This window comes from Brachyhypopomus gauderio, unplaced genomic scaffold (genome assembly GCF_052324685.1).
Source record: "Brachyhypopomus gauderio isolate BG-103 unplaced genomic scaffold, BGAUD_0.2 sc149, whole genome shotgun sequence".
NCBI lineage: Eukaryota > Metazoa > Chordata > Actinopteri > Gymnotiformes > Hypopomidae > Brachyhypopomus > Brachyhypopomus gauderio.
Genome location: NW_027506970.1, coordinates 322,188 through 348,531, shown reverse-complemented (window position 1 = coordinate 348,531; position 26,344 = coordinate 322,188). Strand labels below are relative to the sequence as shown.

Genomic DNA, 26,344 nt, shown 5'->3' with positions numbered 1-26,344 from the left:
ACCCCTCCCACCCCACACAGCATCATTAGAGACCCCTCACACCCTACACACCATCATTAAAGACCCCTCCCACCCCACACAGCATCATTAGAGACCCCTCCCACCCCACACAGCATCATTAGGGACCCCTCCCACCACACACAGCATCATTAGAGACCCCTCCCACCCCACACAGCATCATTAGAGACCCCTCTCACCCCACACAGCATCATTAGGGACCCCTCCCACCCCACACAGCATCATTAGAGACCCCTCACACCCCACACAGCATCATTAGGGACCCCTCCCACCCCACACAGCATCATTAGGGACCCCTCCCACCCCACACAGCATCATTAGGGACCCCTCCCACCCCACACAGCATCATTAGAGACCCCTCCCACCCTACACAGCATCATTAGGGACCCCTCCCACCCCACACACCATCATTAGGGACCCCTCCCACCCCACACAGCATCATTAGAGACCCCTCTCACCCCACACACCATCATTAGGGACCCCTCCCACCCCACACAGCATCATTAGGGACCCCTCCCACCCCAACCACAAACTGTTCAACCTACTTCCATATCGGGAGGAGATATAGGAGCATCCGTGCCAGAACCAGTCGGCTCAGGTCCAGCTTCTTTCCCTCCTCAATCACTCTGCTGAACTCCACACCTCACCGATAACACTACCACTCTTACTGCACACCTCACCGATAACACTACCACTCATACTGCACACCTCACGGATAACACTACCACTCATACTGCACACCTCACCGATAACACTACCACTCATACTGCACACCTCACCGATAACACTACCACTCATACTGCACACCTCACCGATAACACTACCACTCATACTCCACACCTCACCGATAACACTACCACTCATACTGCACACCTCACCGATAACACTACCACTCATACTGCACACAGCGCACTACCAACTCTGCCTCCATACTACTCTCAGCAATCAGGGCTGTTGTTATTACAACTATTATTATTACCACCGCATAATTGTACATTCAGCTGACATGTAAATAACACATCACAATAGTTGATCAATACAGTTGCAATACAGTCTCCAACATGTTCATGTACATATCTACATACCCATATCCATAGTGAATCTATTTTTGTAATAGTAACTTATTCTATTCTTATCTATTCTTATCTATCTATCTATCTATCTATCTATCTATCTATCTATCTTTTTGTATATGGTTATTTAACGAGCTCCAGAACACACCATTCATAAACAAACATACAAATTTTATAAATTCAAAAAGTTGCGATTACTAATTTATAATGCCACCTGAACATAGTGTTTTAGAACATAAAATCTGACCTGTTTTCTTCAAACTTTATTTGTTTGGTAATCTGTTTACAAATATTCTTTTGAACAAGATAATGAAATTATTGTAAAATTTTTATGTTGACTATCAAGTTTAGTGTGTCTTCCATACTTATGCTAATTATTTATTTGATTAGAATGTTGCACAAGTCATAGCATAAGATTAGCATTTGGTTTGCATCATGACAACAGCCTCTTCTGTTTTATGTAATAGATATAAATTGATAACTAAAATTTTGAATAATTATTGATGTAATATAGCCACAGCATCATACATACACATGAAAAGGAAAATGAAACATCATGCATTCAGACTGAAATCTGGGTTGATTATTTAAATGCAGTGGATATACATGGAAGAACTGACAAAGGTAACATAGTACAAGTCACATCACTTCCCTGAACTTTGTGACATCAACATACTATCAACTTTTTTCTTGAGCAACGATCGCCATATCCTTCTGTACTCTTGTCTCACCTGGAAATCACAAAGGTTAAAGGTTAAAAAGATATTGAGGTCAGTGATGGACAATATAAAGTAATGAAATTATATATATATATATATATATATATATATATATATATATATATATATATATATATATATATATATATATATATATATATATATATAACTATATATGTATGTATGTATGTACGTATATGTATTGTGGAAATTTGTTTTAAAGGACGTCGTTCCTTGAGGGGGAAGTTGGTTTAGCCAGGGTCGGAGCTTTACGTATAAGACTCATCAGGTGTACGGAGGGAGATCCCTCCTCGCTCATGATGTGAACACTATGACCACCACCTGTGCCTGCTAAGAGGACTGTGGTTAACTGCAGGCAACCGTTGGTATTACTAAAGAGTAATGCATTGAGTAGATCATATGTTGGAAGTGTGATCTGGTGAAAGCTTAACGACCCTCATTTTGAAGTGTAACTTGTCTGATTTGTCCAAAAATGTAGTGAGTTAATAAAACACAGTGCACAGTAATGCTGGACTACCTTTTTAGTATCATCCACCTCTATAATCCACATCCACCCCTACAGTCTTGCTACCCGCCCATGTGTAATTCCCGGGGTATTGCCCTTGACTGCCCTTACTACGATAAAGAACTACGTTGTTTTATGTCATTTTAGTCAAATTTGCTTTCATTCATCTAGCCTTTTAAAGTTGTTTTACTTGCATTTCACTCAGTTAAATTAAAGTTGGAGTATGGTATTTAAATCAGGATGGTGCCCCATTTTATAATTCATAATTATTAATCAATATATCCACAGTCCATCAGGTTCCACAGAGCTGGAGAGAAGCCCAATATTCAAGCAGGGGCCAGTTCAGGTTCAGTCCAGTACCACTGCCACAGATTGGCAGCTGGAAGTGGACCTGGGCAAGCAGCTAAAGATTCCAGCAAGAATAACATTGATTCGCCTCCGACCAGATATGCTCATTGTGTCTGATTCCACCAAGCAGTTGATCATTCTGGAACTGACAGTGCCCTGGGAAGAACGCATGGAGGAGGCAAATGAAAGGAAGCGTGCCAAGTACCAGGAGCTGGTGGAGGAGTGTAGGAGCAAAGGCTGGAGGACATACTGTGAACCTCTGGAGGTGGGATGCCGAGGATTTGCAGGGCGGTCCCTTTGTAAAGTCCTCACCATGCTGGGCCTCACCAGTGAGGCAAAGAGGAAAGCCATCAGGTCTGCAACTGAAGCTGCAGAAAGAGCCACAAGATGGCTTTGGATCAAGAGGGCTGATCCGTGGACGAATGCTGCTGGGACACAGACCGGAGTCTGATCAACTCCGGTCGGGTCGCCTGGGTGAGGGTGTCTGATGTTGAAAGACCCGAAACACCCAGTGACCCCAGGATACATCACTGATGATGTGTCCCAGCGCATCAGCAAGATGTATCTTTCACCTGTCAATCTGGCTTAGCCAGTGACACTCAGGAACAGACTGGGTGACAACCAGGGAGAGTCTGGTGACAACTGGAGAGACAGTTGACAGCTCGGAAAGACGGCAAACAGGGCAGGGAGTGTTAGCACCCCAACCTGTGTCTCCCGTGAGGGAGGAACACAATTTCTGCTACGGATAAGCCTTCTGAGATATACCCCCAGGGGAGCCCGAGAGGGGGGAAGAATGAGAGCCAGTATCACACGGTATCGACATATGGCAATGGAAACTCAACTACGAATGTGCAATGCATCTGCAGAAGTGTGCAAGAACTTGCGTGGCCTCAAGATACATCTGGCCAGGATGAAATGTAGGGACCAGGGGAACTTATTGCAATGCACAGGATTTGATCCTGGTGAGATGCAGGAGGAGCTCGGCCAGGAAGCACCCCATAGTGCCCAGTCTCTCCAAGCAGTAGAGCCTCTAAACCCCTGCAAATCATTCCATCAGAAGCGGATCAAGTGGCCTTCAGCCATTAGCCGGGCAGTATGGGCACAGTTCGACACAGACGTAAGCCAGATCTTGGAAAACACCACGAAGGGAGAAGTGGACAGATGCCTTGAGACCATGACATCCATCATAGTCAGCTATGCAGCAGAGAGGTTTGGCCTCAGTGAGGGCAGGAACCCGAGGACCAAATTCACACTAAACCGTGATGCTGTTGAGATCCAAAAATTGCGGAAAGAACTGCAGATCCTTAAGAAGCAGTAAAAGATGGAAGGTAAAGAAGAACAACAACCCCTAGCAGACCTTAGAAACATTCTGAGGAAAAAGCTCATGATGCTGCGACGTGCAGAAGGGGACCGAAGGTGAAGAAAGGAGAGAGCAAGGAAGCGTGCTGCGTTCATCTCTAATCCCTTTATCTTCACCAAGAAACTGGGGATAAACAGAGTGGCAACCTTATGTGCTCAATGGCAGAGGTAAACATCTTTCTGCACAACACCCTCAGCGACCCAGAGAGGGAACAAGAGCTTGGACCACAGAGGTCCCTCATTAGCCTGCAGGCGCCAGCAGTGGAGTTTGTGATGAAGGAGCCCAGCTTGGCTGAGATACAGGAGGTTGTGAAGGGAGCCAGATCAGCATCAGCACCAGGCCCCAGCGATGTTTCATACACTGTGTATAAACGTTGTCCACAACTACAGCGATATTTGTGGAAGCTGTTGAGGGTGATCTGGCGCAGGGGACAAGTGGCAGGCCAATGGAGATGTGCAGAGGGTGTGTGGATCTCGAAGGAAGAGGACTCAAAGGACATCAGTCAGTTTAGGACGATTTCACTGTTAAGTGTCGAAGGCAAGATTTTCTTCAGCGTCTTGTCACGACGACTAACAGAGTTCCTTCTGAAGAACAGTTATATTGACACAACGGTTCAGAAGGGTGGGATTTCTGGAGTGCCTGGATGCCTGGAACATACAGGAGTGGTAACGCAACTCATCAGAGAGGCGCATGAAGGGAAAGGAGATTTGACCGTACTGTGGCTGGACCTAGCCAATGCGTATGGCTCCATACCTCACAAGCTTGTTGAGGTTACTCTCCTGCAACATCACGTTCCCACCAAAGTCATAGACCTTATCCTGGACTATTACAGCAATTTCAGGCTAAGAGTCACTGCTGTGTCGGGCACATCAGACTGGCATCGACTTGAAAAGGGCATCATAACGGGCTGCACAATCTTAGTCATCTTGTTCGCACTCGCCATGAACATGATCGTGAAGTCAGCAGAGGTGGAGTGCAGGGGACCCCTGACAAAATCTGGAGTACGTCAGCCCCCTATAAGAGCATTCATGGATGACCTAACTGTCACCACTACATCTGTCCCGGGCAGCAGATGGATTTTGCTAGGACTTGAGAAGCTCATCACATGGGCAAGGATGAGCTTTAAGCCAACAAAATCAAGATCTATGGTGCTCAAGAAAGGAAAGGTGACAGACAGGTACCGCTTCTCTCTGGCTGGAGCCACTATCCCATCCATTACAGAACAGCCAGTCAAGAGTCTTGGGAAGCTTTTTCATTGCAGCCTAAAAGACTCATCATCTATCCAGAGAACCAGCAAGGAGCTTGAGAGCTGGTTGAGATGTGTCAACAGATCTGGCTTGCCAGGGAGATTCAAGGCCTGGATGTACCAGCACTCCATCCTGCCTCGCATCCTGTGGCCTCTGCTAGTGTATGCAATACCTATTACAACTGTAGAGGCCATGGAGAGAAAGATCAGCAGCTACTTACGAAGATGGCTTGGCATACCCTGAAGCCTGAGCAGTGCTGCCTTGTATGGCAGTAGTAATATCTTGCAGCTTCCATTCAGGGGGCTCACTGAGGAGTTTATGGTGACCAGAACTCGAGAAGCTCTGCAGTACAGGGAATCTAGGGATGAGAAGGTGGCGTTAGCTGGCATCCAGGTGCGGACAGGCTGAAAATGGAGGGTGGACGAGGCTCTGGAAATGGCAGTCACGTCTGAGGCAGAAGGCGATGGTTGGGTCCATAGCATCAGGGCGTGCAGGTATTGGCTATTTCCCATCTATCAGGGTGGACAAGGCCCAGGGAAAACAGCGGCAACAGCTCATCCAGGAAGAAGTGAGGGCAGGCAAGGAGCCTGGACTAAACGGGAGAATGTTCTGCAAAGGAAGATCACCTGGTCCAACATTTGGAGAGCAGACTCCCTTAACATCAGGATCTTAGTCCAGGCGGTTGATGATGTCCTACCTAGTCCATCCAACCTCCATGTCTGGGGCAAAGTAGAGTCACCATCCTGCCCCCAGTGCCCAGGACGGGGATCCCTGGAACATCTCCTCAGTAGTTGCCCGAAAGCACTTGGAGAGGGGCATTATCGCTGGCGCCACGACCAGGTGCTAAAGGCGGTTGATGAGAGTATAGCCAAGGCCATTAAGAGCACCAAGGGACACTGCAAGCCCAAGTCCATCAGGTTTCACAGAGCTGGAGAGAAGCCCAATATTCAAGCAGGGGCCAGTTCAGGTCTCCTTACCACTGCCACAGATTGGCAGCTGGAAGTGGACCTGGGCAAACAGCTAAAGATTCCAGCAAGAATAACATCGATTCGCCTCCAACCAGATATGCTCATTGTGTCTGATTCCACCAAGCAGTTGATCATTCTGGAACTGACAGTGCCCTGGGAAGAACGCATGGAGGAGGCAAATGAAAGGAAGCGTGCCAAGTACCAGGAGCTGGTGGAGGAGTGTAGGAGCAAATGCTGGAGGACATACTGTGAACCTCTGGAGGTGGGATGCCGAGGATTTGCAGGGCGGTCCCTTTGTAAAGTCCTCACCATGCTGGGCCTCACCAGTGAGGCAAAGAGGAAAGCCATCAGGTCTGCAACTGAAGCTGCAGAAAGAGCCACAAGATGGCTTTGGATCAAGAGGGCTGATCCGTGGACGAATGCTGCTGGGACAGACCGGAGTCTGATCGATTCCGGTCGGGTCGCCTGGGCGAGGGTGTCTGATGTTGAAAGACCCGAAACACCCAGAGACCCCAGGATACATCACTGATGATGTATCCCAGCGCATCAGCAAGATATATCTTTCACCACACACAGAAAAAAAATGTTTTCATTATTTATTCAATAAAAGTAAAAAGTACAAAAGTATGTGAGCTTTTAGTTTGTAGCTTGTGGCACCTTGTTTTGCAGCCATTACTTCAACCAAATGTCTTCTGTAACTATGAAAAAGTGTCTCACACCTGCTTTTTGGGATTTTTGCCCGCTCCTCCTTGCAGATCTCAATCACCTGAGAGAGGTTAGAGGGACATCTGGCATGTACCCTAATACTCTAAATGTAAATGTACCGCCCACTTCAGATCTTGCCACAGTATTTCTATGGGATTGAAATCCAGACTTTGACTGGGCCAATCAAGAGTACAAATTCTCTTTCTCATAAGTCATTACTTGATAGTTTTGCTGGAATGCTGTGGGTCGTTGTCTTGTTGCATAATTCATTTCCATCACAGCTTCAACTGACTGATGGCATGTGGTTATGGTCAAGAATTTGTTCATATGCCTGGGAATTGATGGTTCCCTAGGCAATATGGAGTCATCCAGGTCTGGAGGCAGAAGAGTAGGCCCAGACTGTCACATTTCCACCAACTTGCTTCACTGATTGGAGGCTCTTCTCTTTATATCCATATCCATTTATCGTCCAAGTGCTCTCCGGCAAAGTTTAAATGAGCAACTTTGTTCTTTCTTGAGAGCAGAGAATTCATTCTAGCAGCTTTCCCATGAATGCAAAGTCATACCATTTTGTAGACTTGAAACTAGAAACTCATCCCTAATGACTCAACTCGACTCATCCAAAATAATTTGTGGATAACAATAAGTGAGTCCATTTTCCAGCCACTGTGTGCGAAAGTGATATTAAAATGCTATCTTTGTGTGTTTGTATCTATAATTCATTATTTTTGTTTCAGTGATTTGGAGCACAGTTCCTTTTCTTATCACAACGTCCATTGTGAGCAGGAATACAGAGAGAAGCATCAAATGTAAACAAACGAGGGTGGCATGGTTTTTATTTTTTTCTCCCTTTCTCCCTGTACAAAGTACAGTTACCAATACTTTCATTTCTATGCTCTCCTTATCAATCAGTATTCTGTTACACGTCAATCCACGCAAGCTGTTTAGTATTTTTTCTTCTCTCCTTAACCATCCCCCTTCTCCTCCTCCATCCTCTCTTACTTCTAAGGATTTTGTCACCTTGATTGCAGCATTCCATCAGTCCTTTTTCACTGTGCCCACTCTTCCTACCAGTATTTCTAGCCCAACTACCTGGCTTGTTTCTCCCCTCTCTCCTCAAACAAGATCAATCAACTGCTGACATCCAGAAATCCAACTACATGGCTGCATGATCCAATTCCTTCCACTGTGTTCCAGAAAATTTCAAGAGATCTCCTTGCCTTTATTTGGGCCATCATCAGCAATTCCTTAGTTTCAGTACCTACTGTTTTCAAGACAGCCAGGATGGTACCACTCTTGAATATGTCAACACTTCGACTACAGACCTGTTGTCACATTGGGGTCCCCCCACCTGTTAATCTTGTCTCGGGTTGTAAGTTTAGCTCCTCCTGTCTGTGTTTTATTTCCTTGTTTTGGTATTCTTTTTGTTTTGGTATGACATTTCGGATGTCATACTCTTGTCATTTGAATCTCCGCCCTTTGTCATTGTGTTCAGCTGTATATAGTTTAGTTCTTTGTTTTGTTAGGTATTTATACCCTGTGCTTTGTCCTCACAATTGCTTGTCATTGAAAGTAACCTTGATTTACTTCTACCTGCCTGAATTTTCCTGGTGTGTGTGTAAGTTCTCATTCAGTTTGTTTAAGCATTTCTTGTATTAATAACTCTTCTGTGCCTGATTGCCTGCCTGTTATGACCATGGACTGTTTAAAGGACTCTGATTATGGATTTACCCACAATAACCCTTGCCGATCTCTGTGAATACGTTCCCCTCTTTCTCATTCAAAGTCCCAGGCATTAAACTTTTACCATCTCTCTTTCTGTAAAAACTGGGACGAGCAGACTCTGGATAAAATGTAATGTAAAAATGATGGATGATAATGTAGTTCCACAGTAAGCTTTTAAATATGGATAAATTTGTTATTTTATTACATTTTATTAAATATTTTACTTAATATGATAGAATATAGTAAATTAAAATTACGATAAATATAAAGGCATAATTTAGTAGGCTATAATTTTCATAATGAGGCATATATTTACAAAAGGTAAACATCTAACAACTACTGATAAACAGTAGACCAGGTTGCCAGGTTGGATTCTTGCTCTGGCTAGGTTCAGGGTTGTTATCCGCACATTTTGGTGCTCACTCTGTGGGTCAGCAACAGTCTAGATTAGGTGAATGACTAAATGACAGTTGAAAAGTGAAAGCTAGTTCTGCTCATTGGCAGTTTGAGGGAAATGCTCTGCATGTTCTCACTGCAAATGTAGGTACACATCATAGAGCGCCCGTGCTCTCACAGATGAGAAGACCCCAACAGTAAAGACAAGTGAAAGCCGTCATATTGCCTCCTACATCCCTTCTACATCCACCAGTTTGCTACCCTGATTTGCCTTACAGGTTTACTAACCACCGGCCACACACGTCTGTGTTGTTGTGAACTGACTTGTGTTTTTTGTAGTGTGTTGGTTTTGACAGCCCTGTTCTTGTTATTTGGTTTCTTCATTGTGGTAACATTTATTCTGTGTTGTATTTTGTGATTGTCGTCTAAGTCTTTATTTGTTGGTTTTGTCTTTTTGTTGGACACCTCTCAAGGTATTCTCTCGGAACATTTATCTAACACTGATTATGGATTTGTGCATAAATAATAAATATTAATAAATCACACTCTTCTCACATCTATCTACACCGAAAGAACTCTGTAAAACTCACATTTTCAGCCTCTTCAGTGTGAAGTTACTGTGTTTATGCCAAGGTATCCTGGGTAACTTATTCCTGTTTTGTCCCCCTTCTATAGACTCTAGACTGGATCTAGTCTAGAGTCTATAGATTATTTACATTTATGGCATTTGGCAGACTATTATTAGACTCTACTATTTTCTTTACTTGTTTACCACTGTTGAAGCTGGACTGTGTTTGACCCTCTGCTTGCCCCAGTTCCAGTGTGATCTGGCTGACTTTCATTTTTGCTTCATAGCTTTTGGAGTAGCATACTACATGTTTGGTACACTTTCCTTGAATATTCTTTCTATGAAATGTTACACAGGTCTGCATTGGGAGGATGAGATTGGGAGGATATGGTTCATGTTCACTGATTTTTTTTCTGCTTGTTAGCACTATTTTAGATCTTGTAATAGTCTTTCAGAATACTGATACAATGGCCTCTGATTTAGTTGCCTAAATGTGAAGATTGTAATTTCCTTTGCTGAATAAATAAACCACGTGGTAAATGCCTTAGTTCACTGAAGTGATTTAGCTATGGGATGACTTTTATAAAAGGTAACCTCAGGTAAGTGTTTGATTATTTTGGCTTGGTGTTTGCTTACCTCTTGGTTGAAGACACAGTGGACCAGGAAGATGAAGGTGCCCTGCTGGGAGTTGAGAATCAAGAAGAGGATCTCCACCACTTTACTTCTGTCTGTGAAGAAACCCAGTATCCAGGAGCAACCAATAATATAAAACTGAGCCAAAGCTTTAAGGATGACATTTCTTAAATAATGCTGATTACTCATAGGCTCTTTGACTTTCAAAAAGTCACTTTTTATTCGTTTCAAAGTTGAGGTTAAGATGAGTAGAATGATGAAGAACAGGATCAGGTTTGACTGCAGATAAAAGGAAATTGCAATAATTGTGATTAACTATAGGCTACTTATTGACAAAGCAATATTATTTCCCAAATCTAAGAGTGTTGAACTTACTGCAAGAATTAAACTAACAGGACCCAGGAAGCTCCAAATAAAGCCTTTGTCCATCTTAAGCCAGCATCTACAGAGAAACATGAATGAAGAAACCAGACTTGCCATTGACTCCAGTATATTCACATACATACTGCACACTTGAGCCACACTTGTCAGCTCTACACTCACTGTTCACTGCCATATCCTTCAGGGACAAGTCCAGCAGACACGCTAACCACAATCATGGGAATAAGGTATCCAATGATACTCAGACATTTCCAGTTTAGCACCTCCACATGCTTTGATCTGATCTTTGTTAGGTTCTTCACAACGATGAAAATCAGACCAGCATCAATGAACATCCACACAAAAGAGGAGAGAAAGAGGAAGTGTAGGATACCTGCTATTATTGCACAAGCCGCCTGGTGAGAAACATAGAAAGGAAAAAGAAAAGAAAGGAAAAGAAAATAATCTTCATGTATTCTAACATGACACATACCATTATTTAATTGTTTTATTCTTTAATCTAAATAATACTCATTATTTTACTAGTTAGATATCTGGCTATCACCTGTTGGGACCAAATAGAGTAAAACCTAAAAAAAAAGTAAAGATGTGTGTAGCTCTATAAACTGACCTGAATAGGTTGGAGATACTGCAGGAATTGTTGTGTGAGCAGGAAGAGGAGATGCGCTAGCAGCAGGCTTACACACAAGTTGATCTGAGCTACATTTGTCACTCTCATGTTTCGCAGGCAAAGGGCAAAGGTTAGTAGATTCAAACTAAGGAACACCAGTCCCACTGTCATAGCCACTGTGTTTAATAGCAACAGAGGGCTACTCTGCAAAGCAAAAGAACATTTCACATCTTTGACAGTTAGATACATTAATTAATTAGATTCATTCTTAAACATTTGGACTGATTTACTTTATATGACCAGTACAGTTTGATAGGAGGAATAGTGGGTTTAAGTGCATTTATTAGAAAAATTGTTTGTGGTTAAAGGTTATACTTGGGTAAAGTTTATAATGTTTTGTATCTACATGTAATTAATCTTTAATTGACCTTACATTGTCTCCCATTGAAGGATTGGTCAGCATTAAGAGAGCGAAGGTTGACGGGTGAACATAGGAGCACACACTGTAACTGGAGTGGGACTCAATAATTGTACAACCATCTACCGTCCATCCAGTTTCTTTCCATTCCACACAGATGAGAGCACTATTAGGGGCGACGTTCTAAGGACATAAGAAGGGTGGTGATTTATTTGTTTCTTGAGAACGTTGGAGTTCATAGCATGCACTGTTAAAAGGCAGTAGGTCTGTTTGTTGAGACTAGGGTTGCAACGGTATGAGATTTTCACGGTATGATAACCATCTCAGAAAATACCGCGGTATCACGGTTATCACGGTATCACAGTTTGTTACATATATTATTAAAAGATACACTGAACCTTAAAGAAATGACAACAAAAGTTTTTTTTTTTGTTCAGTTAACTATTTATTGTAGAAACAGAAAACTATTTATTGTAAAAACAGTGAGAGTACAGTTGGAGTGGTAGAGCCACGCGTACAAACACAGTAACATACCTAACACAAAATAATAACGCGCAAAACAAAATGCGTACAAAGGAAAAACTCGACTGTGACAACACGGGAGGAAAGCCAATACAAAACAACGCGGAATAACACGTAAAAAGAAAAATCAACCGTAAGAGATGGGAGAAAAAATAACAAAGAAAACTCAGAGAACATGAAAAACTCAATGCGTAAAACAAAACAGAACTAAGAATGCCAGGGGAAGTAACCACTTTCCTCCTGTGTTGGCATTTTGTTGGAGTCAACCTCACCACCACCACAGACATTTACACCTCCAGATGCAGGAGGAGGGCCGCCTGCATCATGAAGGACCCCACCCACCCAGCACGCTCAATTTTTGTCCCGCTCCCCTCAGGCAGGAGGCTGCGGAGCATTAAGTGCAGAACTTCCCATCTGAGGAACAGCTTCATCCCGGAAGCTGTCAGACTCTCAAACTCTAAATGAGAACCAGCACTCAATTGGTCTCTCTGACAATGTGCACTTTACACAAGGACACTTTACCCACAGTCACTTTAAAAAATAACTTGAAAGTACTCAGATTTATTTATTTGTTACAGATTTATTTTTACTTCACTTATTCTATTTTATTTTTATTTTACTTATTTCTTTCTATTCTATTAATTTTTTTTATTATATTGCTGCTATTGGGGTAAAAACTGGGACCCTGGATTCTTAATTTCATTCCACCTCATGTACCACATGTGATGTGAATGACAATAGTGTAGGGGTTTCACCTACTAATCCTTTAAAGTAGATATAATTTGTTTTACCTTAATTATTAATCAGTCTCATTAATTTAGAATCAGTCTCATATTCTAATTATACCAGAACCACAAGTTTAGTTATCAACTAAAGGTAATTAATGGTTTGGTATCTGAAGGATATAACTATGAATTCTTTGGAGGTTTTGCTAACAACCACTTTTGAATGACATCAACACAGACAATTTGGTGAAAATAAATGATACATTTATTTAAAACCAACAGAACAAAGAGTAATGGCGCTGGCTAAATAACTAAAAATTAATGTGGTGTGTGAGAATGGGGAAGACTACAAGTTGTCCATTAATCAGATAAATAAACGATGGTGGCATGCACAGCAAAGAGAACTTTGTATATACAAATCTTGATGAAGACTATCTAAACAAAGTTGAACACAAAACACTGAGAAGGTTTTAGTTAAACTTAGATAAGTCTGCAGTTCAAATAACTTTGCCCTTTGATAAACTATGCCCAGCGGTAAGAGTCTCACATGTTGAGGGTTTGGGGTAGTGTCGTCGTCCTCCCTGAATTAGGAGGGAATTTCCACCACAGGCACCTCGTTGATAAAGCGATGTCGTCCAGGTGTGCTGGGAATCGTCCTTCTAGATATGAAGTCCAGGAATGAGAGTCTCGTTCACGGTTTAACAGGGAATTGATCGCCTTTGTTTCAGTCCGTGTGGCCGTGTCAGCAAGTAGGATTGAAGTCGTTTGGTGAATCTGTTGTCGCGGTAACGTTGATCAGTATGTTGGTAGATTACACCGTAACTCGGGCTCGTTAATTAAGTAGTACGACTTTCAGCTGTTTGCTGTTAGTCGTATCAAAGGTTGTGTGCTCTCAATAAAGAAAACCGGTGAGAGAGAAATGGCGGAGCCTCTCTTTAATATGTCTAACTAGAGGTGTGCCAAAAAATCGATTCATATATCAAAAATCGATTCTCATTTACTACGATTCAGAATCGATTTTAAGTCGCGTTACGTAATTACAAAATTACGCGAGACTTTACGCAGCAGGTTCTGGGACACACTGCGGAAAGGTTTCAAGACAGATGGAGGAAAGAGATATTCAACCTGTTCCGTCTTCATTTAAGGCAAAAATATGGGTTCATTTTGGTATTTACGAATGCTAGGGAAGACCGAACTTGACACAATGTAGCTCGTGTGCAAGGTGTGTGTAACGCGGTGAGCACGGGAACGTACACACAGCGTGAAATAATATAGAGAAGGGTGGACACGAGTGCCGGCTCGCAAAAGCAATACGTTTGACACACGTCACATGTATTAGCGAGAGGGAAACGCGCACAGCGATCCAGAACGAACAAACAAAACAACACGGGAGACTCAAAGCGCAAGCGAATAGAAATCAAAACCGTGAGGGCATGGAGCAAATAGAAACAAAAAAACAACGCGCAAAATACAACGCGGGAAAACTAACAGTTAACCGTAGTGAGACGGGAGAAAGAAACAAAATAACAACAGTAACTAAAAAACAGCGCGGATATATGCAACGCGAAAACGAAACCAAGGACACCAGAAGAAGTAATTGGCAAAAAACACCGCAGCAAAATAAAACCCTTCACAAAAATAAAGGCAAAACGGATAGGAAGAAATGCAGGATTGGGAAAACTTGAGATGGGTCAGGAAGCGACGCAGGAGATAGATACTCGAATAAGTAAAGAGAAAGCATAACAGAGAGGTGGTGAGACACCTTCAAACGAGAAGCAACCACAGAGAAAGCAGAGACTGGCTGAGAACGTATGGTTACGCCACCTATAGTCTGGGACTGACTCTGGTGCCCCTAGCCACGGCTGGGGGAACAGCATCCGAGCCAGCCCTGACAGCTTGTAAAATGAAGCTCAAGAATTTTGGTAACAACAAAAAGCATTTTATTTTACCAAAGCACATTATTTTTGTTGATTAAATGTGAAAGACACTTTGTTTTCTGTATTTGTCATTCTGTCTTGCAAAGCAGACTGTAGTAGATCATGCAGATTTTATAGACTTAAGCAGAAATTTTTATAAATCAAATCGTTTTTTGAATCGAAAATCGTTTTGAATCGAAAATCGATTTTGAATTGAATTGTGGCCCCCAAAATCGGAATCGAATCGAATCGTGAGATAGTAAACGATTCCCACCCCTAGGTCTAACCTATGTGTCGGTCAAACCAGAGCGAGAGAAATTATGGCTGTTCAGGGTATTTAAACACCTGGACTGTAGACACACCCTTACTTCCATCAAAGCAAGCTTGTTTAATGTGTTGCCAGTGGTACTGCCACCTGCTGGTTTAGCATGGTACCTACAATAGTCTCCTTGAATCCTTGAACTGGCTGAGGCCAACACCCTGTCAAACAAAAAACCCTTCCCAAAGTCAAAATATAACTGTGTAATGAGTAGCCACTCTTTGGGTCTTCCTCCTCCGTGTTTTTCTTTGTACATGCATTCGTTCTTGGTTTTCCACGCCTTTCATCTAATTTGTTTCATCTGTTATTGCTTTCAAATGTGTTGCATTTATTCCCTTGTTGCCCTTCTATTTAGTCCTCTCGCTTTTCCTACAGTTTGTCTGTCAATGCGTCTTGGCCATGTACGTGTGTAAAGGACCTTTAATTGAGGCAAGAGGTTTCTGCTTTTTAAAAGAAAGTGACTCCTGAGTAGTGATGGGCACAGCAGTTGTTTTAGATGAACTGAATCATTAGAATCAGTTCACTAAAAAGAATCGTTCAAAAGATTTGTTCACCTAATTGTTCCGTGCTTGGCAGGACTCCGACCCACCTAACTGATACACGGCTGAACGGTTCATGTTTCAGTTTAGTTCACGGCCTTGGTGACCAGGAGACGAAAAATAGATATATAAAAAATATACAACTAAATGTTGGGTTTATTATAGGAAATATAAATTACATTACAAATACAGTAATCCCCCGTTTATCGCATTCTGGAGACTCCAGAACCACCCGCAATAACCGAAAAAAAGTAGAAACGGTATATTTATTTAAGTATTTATACACTATATTAAGGCTTTATAAACCCTCCCTACACCTTTACGTTACATAAACATTTCCCATCCCTTAATAACCATTTCCACACTGTTCTGTGCATGTGTGCTTATCCAGCGAGCAACCAGTCGTGTTGTTTACAATCTCATGTAGGCAAGTAGCGTCTCAGGCAAGATGCTGCTTCTCGTTTCCGTGGGGAAATATGCACTATTTACTGTAATTCGTACTATTTTATTTTTTATAACATTCCTTTATTGTTAGAATTAATACTTATTTAATACTTATATAATATATTTTTATACATTTTGAAATTTTTTCATGTAAAAAAATATATATCATAAAATAAATGTTTTTCCCACCGATTGGAATCCACAGACAACCGGCGAAAAAGCGAAGACCTGCAAATTATTTTTCCCCATTAATATCTTATAAAAATCTGTCACGGTACGGCAGGCCCCCTACTGGTTACCTCCGTCCACAGCGCCAGCTGTCCGGTTGTTGTGTTGTTGTGTTCGTCCCTCAGGTGGGCAAAGCCCGCGATCCGTCTCACCTGAGGGTATATATGTCTTGTCTTTGTACCAGTTGACCGCTGGTCATTATATCCTTCATTTGGATCATGTCACGGGTTTTTGGTTTGCGCACTTTTCTATTAAACCTTCCATTTTCCCTGAGACTTGGCGTGATCGCTTTCATTTTATTTCTCACCCTGCCCATCACAAAATCCGCAAAAGAGTGAATTTGCAAAAGCTGAAGCGCGAAGTGACACGGGATCACTAACATAATACAAAAAATAAGTATGAACTAACAACTTTGAGTGCAAAATAAATATTAAATTAAGAGCAAAATTAAGATAAAACTGTACATTCAAATTAACGTCAACTTAAATGTGCAATCAAGTGTTCTTGTGGGTTATTCGTCTCTTTCCGCTACTACTGAGATTTTAACCCCTTGTGTGCAAAACCAAAGTAAGCTCTCTTTGCAAACATGTTAGTTTTTGCGAGTCTCAGACGTAACAAACTGATAGGAAGGATATAGCTGGGGAAAAACTTGATGGGCCAGGAAGCGGCGCAGGAGATAGGGATTCTAATAAGCAAAGACAAAAAGAGAAAGACCAAGAGAGAGGAAGGTGGCGAGACACCTTGTAACAGGCACATGATCAGAGAGTCCAGTCCTGACTCGGGAGCTCCCTCCTGTGGTGGCTGAAGGGGTGGCATCCCAGTCAGCCCTGACAGAACTAATGCTATTACCAAGTCTATTGGGACTGCAGACATGAGGCCGTATTCTGTTGTGAAAAACAAATGGTTTAAAAGTATGATTAAAGTGCTTGAGCCACTTTACAAAACCCCCTTGCGCGTACACAGTATGAAGATTTTTCTTTATGAACCTGAAAATACCAAAATTGTCAACGAATTATCCAAAAAATCTTCTGTCGACTTAACCACAGACAGCTGGACCTCCAGGGCAATAGAGAGCTACCTGACTGTGACTGCTCACTTCATCACAGTGGAGTGGGAGATGAGACGTTCAGTGCTAGAGACTGTAAATGTAATGTAAATGTGCCGTATTTTGTCAATTGTGATTTTTACACCGCAATCGAAATTTGTCCTCCGCTTTTAACCCATCTGTGCAGTTAGAACACACACACACACTCTAGTGATTACTAGGGGGCTGTGGATCACACGTGCCCAGAGCGGTGGGCAGCCCTAGCCCGGCGGCCGGGAAGCAGTTGGGGTTAGGTGCCTTGGTCAAGGGCACCTCAGTCATGGCCTCAGGTCTGGGAATCGAACCCACGATCCTCCAGTCACAAGACCAGTTCCCTACCACCAGGCCATGACTGCCCCAAGACTCACCCTCTATGATAGTCAAACAAGCATAAATCTACAGACACGCTCTTTCTATGATAGTTGCATGAGCATACATCTGGCGCAGGTACTGACAGGAGCAGTTGTGAAGTGGAAGCTAGAAATGTCCAATACAAATATCCCAGCCACCACAGATAATGGCAAAAACCAAGTAAATACAGTTATATAAGCTGGAATGGGGCCACGGATAGTTTGCTTTGCACTTTATTAATTTAGCATCACAGAGAGGAATCTTAGTGAACCAGATGGACTGCCTCCTTTGGAGCATCAGAAAACTCCACACAGAGCGGACCAGACCGAGAATCGAACCCAAACCACCTTGCTGTGAGGTGACAGTGCTAACCACCACATCATAGTAGCTAGTAGCTAATAGTAGTTAATGTACTACTATTGCTAATAATAATAACCAGTGGTTCTGCATGCTGCTATCACTTCAGCAATGTTACAATCACAAAAAGTGGTGTTTATATAAAACTGGTGTCTATAACGGTGTTTCAGGTTTTGATAATTCAAATGCATAAAAATAAAAAAATGAGGCATGAATTTTATGACATAAAACTCACTGTATTGTGACGCAGGGTGATGTTCACTGGTTCGGTGAACTGAGTGATGTTGGTTTTAGGGAGAGTAGCTGACACCACCGTGGATATGATGGTCTTCACTGTATTGTTACTTGTATTGAATAAGATGGAATTCAGCATGCTTGACATGTTGGTGTAGATCATGAAAGCCACAGCAGCTGATCCTGAAGTATGAAACATCAGTACATCAATTGAAATTATATAACTATGAGCAGAAATTCCTTCTCCAAACTGGCACTTAAATGCTGAATGTGATGATCAAATAGTTCCTTGAGTTCATGCAAAAGTGACAGAACTAGATTGCTGCACCTTTTATTTTCTACAGTCCTCAGTGACACAGCTACTGTATCCTCAAATGTTTCCACAGATGCTACATATATGAATGCTGTAACATAAAATAGGCCACTGTACATTACAGCTACTCTCAAACACATATACAGTGGGGAAAATAAGTATTTAGTCAGTCACCAATTGTGTAAGTTCTCCCACTTAAAAAGATGAGAGAGGTCTGTAATTGACATCATAGGTAGACCTCAACTATGAGAGACAAAATGTGAAAAAAAAAATTAAGAAAATCATTTTGTCTGACTTTTAAAGAATTTATTTGCAAATAATGGTGGAAAATAAGTATTTGGTCACCTACAAACAAACAAGATTTCTGGCTGTCACAGACCTGTAACTTCTTTTTTAAGAGGCTCCTCTTTCCCCCACTCATTACCTGTATTAATGGCACCTATTTGAAGTCGTTAACAGTATAAAAGACACCTGCCCACAACCTCAAACAGTCACACTCCAAACTCCACTATGGTGAAGACGAAAGAGCTGTCGGAGGGCACCAGAAACCGAATTGTAGGCTGGGAAGACTGAATCTGCAATAGGCAAGAAGCTTGGTGTGAAGAAATCTACTGTGGTAGCAATAATCAGAAAATGGAAGACCTACAAGACTACTACTAATCTCCCTCGATCTGGGGCTCCACGCAAGATCTCAGCCCGTGGGGTCAAAATGATCTCAAGAACGGTGAGGAAAAATCCCAGAACCACAAGGGGGGGTCTAGTGAATGACCTGCAGAAAGCTGGGACCAACGTTACACAGGCTACCATCAGCAACACACTACGACGTCAGGGACTCAGATCTTGCAGTGCCAGACGTGTCCCCCTGCTTAAGCCAGGCACGTCTGAAGTTTGCTAGAGAGCATTTGGATGTTCCAGAAGAGTATTGGGAGAATGTCATATGGTCAGATGAAACCAAAGTAGAACTATTTGGTAAAAACACAACTCGTCGTGTTTGGAGGACAGTGAATGCTGAGTTGCATTCAAAGAACACCATACCAACTGTGAAGCATGGGGGTGGCAACATCATGCTTTGGGGCTGTTTCTCTGCAAAGGGACCAGGACGACTGGTCCGTGTACATGAAAGAATGAATGGGGCCATGTATTGTGAGATTTTGGGTGCAAACCTCCTTCCATCAGCAAGGGCAATGAAGATGAAACATGAGGAGATCTGCATGGAGGAATGGGCAAACATACCAGCAACAGTGTGTGCCAACCTTGTGAAGACTTACAGAAAACGTTTGACCTCTGTCATTGCCAACAGAGGATATACAACAAAGTATTGAGATGAACTTTTGTTATTGACCAAATACTTATTTTCCACCATTATTTGCAAATAAATTCTTTAAAAGTCAGACAAAATGATTTTCTCAATTCTCAAAAAAAATTTTTTCACATTTTGTCTCTCATAGTTGGGGTCTACCTATGATGTCAATTACCGGCCTCTCTCATCTTTTTAAGTGGGAGAACTTGCACAATTGGTGACTGACTAAATACTTATTTTCCCCACTGTATATATGGCAAGCCTTTAGGCAAGGAAAAAACTATAAAAAACTATATATATAGAATGACTGCTAAGTCTGAATATATGGAATGAAGTCTGAATATATGGAATGAAAGTCTGAATATGGTGCGAGTCACAAAATGGTGCGAGTGCGTCGATGACATCAGGTTTCATTCCATATATTCAGGTTTTCATTCCATATATTCAGACTTTCATTCCATATATTCAGACTTTCATTCCATATATTCAGACTTTCGTTCCATATTCTCAGGTTTCATTCCATATATTCAGACTTAGCAGTCATTATATATATATATATATATATATATATATATATATATATATATATATATATATATATATATATATATATATATATATATAGTTTTTTCCTGAACGGCTTGCCATAATATATATATATATATATATATATATATATATATATATATATATATATATATATATATATATATATATATATATATATATATATATATGTGTATATAGAGTATAGCCCTGAAGGGTAACTGAATAATGACTGGATCAACTGCCCCTCCTGTCCAGTCTGATGCTGACCCAACCCTGGTGGATGGAAGCCTCAGAAGTCTGGTGTAAAGGTGAAAGGATTACAATGGTACCATTATTTTTTTGTGAAATCTTGATAAGGTCGATTTCCATCCAAGCGTTGTTGCTTCGTTCAAGATGAATGACTTCATTTATGGAGGTGTTTGGTCCAACTGCAAAAACCTGGATATCTGACAAGACAATAAGTGTAATAACAAGACAATAATTGTAATCTAGCCCCATGTTCCATCAGTGCTGTAGATATTAGACATATTTTTACATATTACAGTAAGTAGGAGGGGTTAACCTTTACCATGCATATCTGGTGAAATTTTTAAAGCAATACCTAAAGTAATGTTTCTTCTGTTTTGATATGTCTACTGAAATAAACTTCAGTTTGGTTTTGGGATGGATTTCTCTTATATAAATATATGATATAAGTATATTTAATGCTTGGTTTATGTATGTTGAAGATCTTAAGTTGACTTACAAAAGAAGCTTATGTTTTCAGTAATCTCGTCCTGGGTATAGTTGGCTACCGATGCAAGACTGCGCATTTGTTCTTGAATAATGGTTGAATAATTAAATGTGTTTTCAGTATACAGGGGTTTCTTGTGTTTATTTGTGGAAGGATGTTTCTATGTGGTTTGCGATTTAGATAACTAGAGAAGGCTTCAGTTGACACAATATAAAAGCAACTCTAGAACTGTAATCACTTAACAGCAATCCCAGAGAAAGCACTGTACCAAGCACCAAATAGTATCTGGAATGCTAAGTCACTTAATTGAATATATATTTACCTAAGCCATTGAGAGGGATGTACATGGAGTAGTTGGTTTCTGTTGTCTTCACCAGTGCAGATACCAGTTTAACTGTGACTTTCAGTATTGTGTTTCCATAGGTTATGAGAGCATCTGAATTATTAGTATACTGCAGGTTCTTTGTGATGTTGAACATCATATTGAGTTTTTGGCTCACAACCTGATCAGTAAGCAGAAGGGAAGATAAAGAACGTAAATGCACATCCATCCTGTGAACACAAGTATGACACTTCAAAGGTCACTTTCTTTCAGATTGTGCTTCTTCATTACCTACCTCCTTTGAGAGAGGTCCATCAGTGATATTCAGTAAAGTCTCTCCACATTTCACAGTGAAACTGACCTACAACAAGAAGTCAATTAAAAATCCATTTTTAAATTTTGTTAAGATTTCCTCTAAATATCTGATCATTAATGATATTAGTCAGTGATTCTCAACTGGTGGGTCGCGACAAGGTAGGTGCAAGGTAGAAATACCGATATCTGAGTTGTAGGTTGTTACTGTATTTAGGATGCATTTTGTGTAATAGACCTTGTTTTATGGTCTTATGACCGTTTAATGTAATGGTAGGAGGAGGCAGGCACAACTTCTGACAAACAACGTTTATTTGGTGCACAACGCATAAAGTGCGGCGCAGATAGCGCAAGCACTCAACATAGAACACTCACAACGGCACGAGCTTTAGACAAAGATGAGCACGAGATATTGCGCGAACGCACATTAAATAGTTGAATAACACATACCCTCGTGATCACGAGACAAGGCACAGGTGAGACTAACGAACATGCTCACAAACAACCCACACCCACGGAACTACAAACATGGACATAACGGCATGCAGACAACATAGGGCCACGCCCACAAGGAGGGGTTCAGAGTTGTCAGCGTGACATTTAAAAGCTATTGAAATGTTTAAACAAAAACTGACCACCACAAAGAGATAAGTAGATGTCACGTATGGCCTCGCCCCCTCCCTTGGCTGTCACTCCGAGTTCCCTTGTGTCTGTGCCTGTTTATCCCGCCCCACTCGTTTGTCTCCGTGATTCCTTGTTTGTTACCACGCCCCCGTGTCATTGCCGTTACCTGTCCCTAGTTTAGTTCTTTGTATATAAGTCCCAGTATTTCCCCAGTCTAGTTATCCGTGGTTTTGTCTATCTATTGGTTTGTGCTTTATGCGTCGTTATCCTGTTCTTGTGAGTACTTCCCGTTTGCTGCCCTGTTGCCCTGTGTTATTTGTTCGTTTCAGTCGTCTGCGTTTTCCCGTGTTTCATTTCCTAGTGTTCAGTATGTCGCTAAGTGTTTTATGTTCGGACTCCCTATCGGACTTGACCAATGCTTTTCTGTTTGACCCTGATTTCGGTCATCTCAGCAATTGTGTCCGTCCTCTCGCTCCGCTGCGCGAGCAGCGTTACAGTAGAGCTACCCATTCAAGAGTAGTAGGTTGTTGTTTAAGATGCACTTAATATGTAACAACTTGTTTTATGGTCTTTTGAAGGATCATTTAAAAACTATTGAAATATTTTGCAGAAAAACAGAGTGTGCAGTGCTCTGGGGCCTTTACGACCGCCACTTTCGTCCATAAGGTAATTTGTAGATGTTGACAGTAGTACATTTAAAATAACATATCTAATTCTGAATACGGGAATATGCAAACATGAAACCAACTTTACTGCAGTTACAAGGAAGAGAAAGACATCAGGCATGTTGGACGGCAGAGATCCTAAATAACAGATGGCCTGATGTATGTTGCAATGCTTATTAGTTTGTATATTATTATGGTGCCTAGAAAAAGTTATTGGTGCCTGATTTTTTTCTTTTAGGGTTTGAGTAATTGAGCAATTTTTGTCTGGAGCCCTGCATGCAAACCATTCTTGTTGCCATGGTAAGCACAATTGTTAACCCTTTTAACTTGTTATAATATGTGTATTGTATAAAAGTAGGTCGCGACATAATGTAAATTGTGACGTGTGGCGGACAGCGACGGACGAGACAGGAATCCGGCTCTCATTCCACACGTAACGTTTATTAACACCAGGGGTGCAATTACTTACTTTCTGAGATGTATGCAAACATACTATCGGCGCCCCCCGAACGAAAGTTGTTGACGGGGGGCGAACGTAAGATGGACACTAATTAAGTATTATATCTTATCAATTTGGCGCCCCCTCTAGTGCAGCGCCCCTATGCGTCGCATACGCTGCATTCCCCCTTTTTGCGCCACTGATTAACACAGAATTGCGCAGACGGCGCACGTATAACGAGAACACATAAAGTGACATGTAAGACTCAAATAACGACGAGCACAGGACACTTTGCGAGCGCACATTAAATAGACAAAAAACATAAACCCCAAGTGATGACGAGACGAGCCACAGGTGAGATGGATTAACACAAGACGTAACCGCACCCACGGAGATCTACAGACGCAGACGAGTAGACGCAGACGAGTAGACGCAGACAACGTAAACACATGCCCAATAGGGAGGGGTCGGGGACCGTAACGTGACATAAATGAGCAAGTGTGGGTTGAGAATCCCTGATATTAGTCATTGAGTAAGGACTGGTTATTGTCCCAATTATCTTTGTACATGTGTGAATTGTGAGACACCTGACATTCTGCAGACACTCTGGAATTCATATCTGAAACAGATGAATGATTAAGAAGATGGAGGCTACCATGTTTTGAAATTTGTTATTAATTTAAATTAAATACTTAAAATACAACAAATATGATTATAGTGCTAAACAGTAGTCTATAATTTCTGTTATAGTATTTAAACATTTTATAAAGAAAACCAGATGTGTGAATAAAATATCAAATCCATGAAATCAGGACTGTAATAATGTACCTGTATACTCAATAGTAGTAGAAGGAAGTGAAAGAGGTAAAGAAGAGAGTGCAGGCAGGGTGGGGTGGATGGCATAAAGTGTCTGACAGAAAATGATGTAGCAAGACAGAAACTACCAAGAAAGGAAGACGTACAATCTGAGGCCCCTTGAAATGATTTTGCTACTAATAATTGCTACTTATTATTTTGCTTATTATATGCTTCATATACCTGTAGTGGTAGATGTGATTCCTAAACAAACCAGCAACAGAAGTCAAGTCAGTGTCATGTAAAAGGTAGGCTTATGGGTTTAATGTGTTTAGTGGATATAGTATATTAGTAATAAACAACCAAGAGTAACCTGTAGTAGTAGTAGCTGGGGTAGTTGTTGTCTCAGCAGATGATGATGTTATCATGACTAAAACAACATAATGAAATTGCATAATGGTTAATAATATTCAGTGCTCCATCACCAGTAGAAAATATTCAACCCCACCCCCCACTAATAATTGCTACTTATTATTTTGCTTATTATATGCTTCATATACCTGTAGTGGTAGATGTGATTCCTAAACAAACCAGCAACAGAAGTCAAGTCAGTGTTATGTAAAAGGTAGGCTTATGGGTTTAATGTGTTTAGTGGATATAGTATATTAGTAATAAACAACCAAGAGTAACCTGTAGTAGTAGTAGCTGGGGTAGTTGTTGTCTCAGCAGATGATGATGTTATCATGACTAAAACAACATAATGAAATTGCATAATGGTTAATAATATTCAGTGCTCCATCACCAGTAGAAAATATTCAACCCCACCCCCCACCTCCCAACTACAGCTCTCACAACAGCAACTTATGAATGTACCTGCTGTACGGGTTGATGACAAACCACCCAGAGAAACAAGTAAATATGCAGGACTTGCACAAAACTTAGATTTTATATGCATTCATTTTCGAGATTTACAACATTAATATAGAAATATAAATTTGGACACTAGTAAAGTTGCTTTGTGACAACAACTGTTGTAAAAAGCACTATATAAATACATTTTGATTGATTGATTGAAATTCAGATTACGAGTTTTCTTATTAAAAAAAAAAACTTGGACATCAAAAATGTACAATTACTATACCTGCGTTCTTTGTAGGAGTAGTTGTACTTGTGATTCCTAAACAAGCCATCAACAGAGAAACGTCGGTGTCAAGGAAAGGCGGGCTTATGGGTTAGTTCACGGTTTATCAGTAATGACAAACAAGTACAGTAACCTGTAGTCGATGTTGGGGTAATTGTTGTCTCAGCAGAAGACATTTTCATGACTAAAACATCATAAAATGGTGTGCTAGTGCATCGTTCAGTGTTAAATCACCAGCAAAAAATGTTCAAAACTACCCACTGCACATTTGATAACAATTCATGAATGTACCTGCTGTACTGGTCGATGATAAACCACCTAGAGAAACAAGGAAATGTGTAGGACTTGTGGTATATGTAGAAAGAAATATTTCTGATTGACAGCACATAAATTAAACTATACAAATACCTTCAGACTGCCAGCTTTGTTATATTTACAAAAAAATGATGTAACAAGACAAAAACTAACAAAGAGAAATAGACCGTCTGAGGACTGTTTAAAACAAAATGACTACATACATACTGTATGTCTTATTATTGTATGTCTTATTATGTTATATTCATAAAAATGATGTAGCAAGACAGAAACTACCAAGAAAGGAAGACATACAATCTGAGGCCGCTTGAAATGATTTTGCTACTAATAATTGCTACTTATTATTTTGCTTATTATATGCTTCATATACCCGTAGTGGTAGAAGTGATTCCTAAACAAACCAGCAACAGAAGTCAAGTCAG

The 26,344-nt window shown here is 41.1% G+C and overlaps 1 protein-coding gene across 1 annotated transcript; it reads right to left on the bottom strand.

Moving 5' to 3' along the window:
* Positions 1-558: 558 nt before the first annotated feature.
* Positions 559-24,287, bottom strand: LOC143500425 (adhesion G protein-coupled receptor E3-like). Its single transcript, XM_076994545.1, has 12 exons — positions 24,259-24,287; positions 21,927-21,992; positions 21,632-21,812; positions 20,906-21,022; positions 18,416-18,597; positions 11,711-11,878; positions 11,278-11,481; positions 10,830-11,062; positions 10,662-10,728; positions 10,472-10,565; positions 10,290-10,381; positions 559-1,822 (listed from the first exon to the last, which is right to left on the bottom strand). The coding sequence occupies exons 3-12, from the start codon at positions 21,789-21,791 to the stop codon at positions 1,736-1,738; spliced, it is 1,404 nt and encodes a 467-aa protein (XP_076850660.1). The 5' UTR covers positions 21,792-21,812; positions 21,927-21,992; positions 24,259-24,287; the 3' UTR covers positions 559-1,735.
* Positions 24,288-26,344: the final 2,057 nt, after the last annotated feature.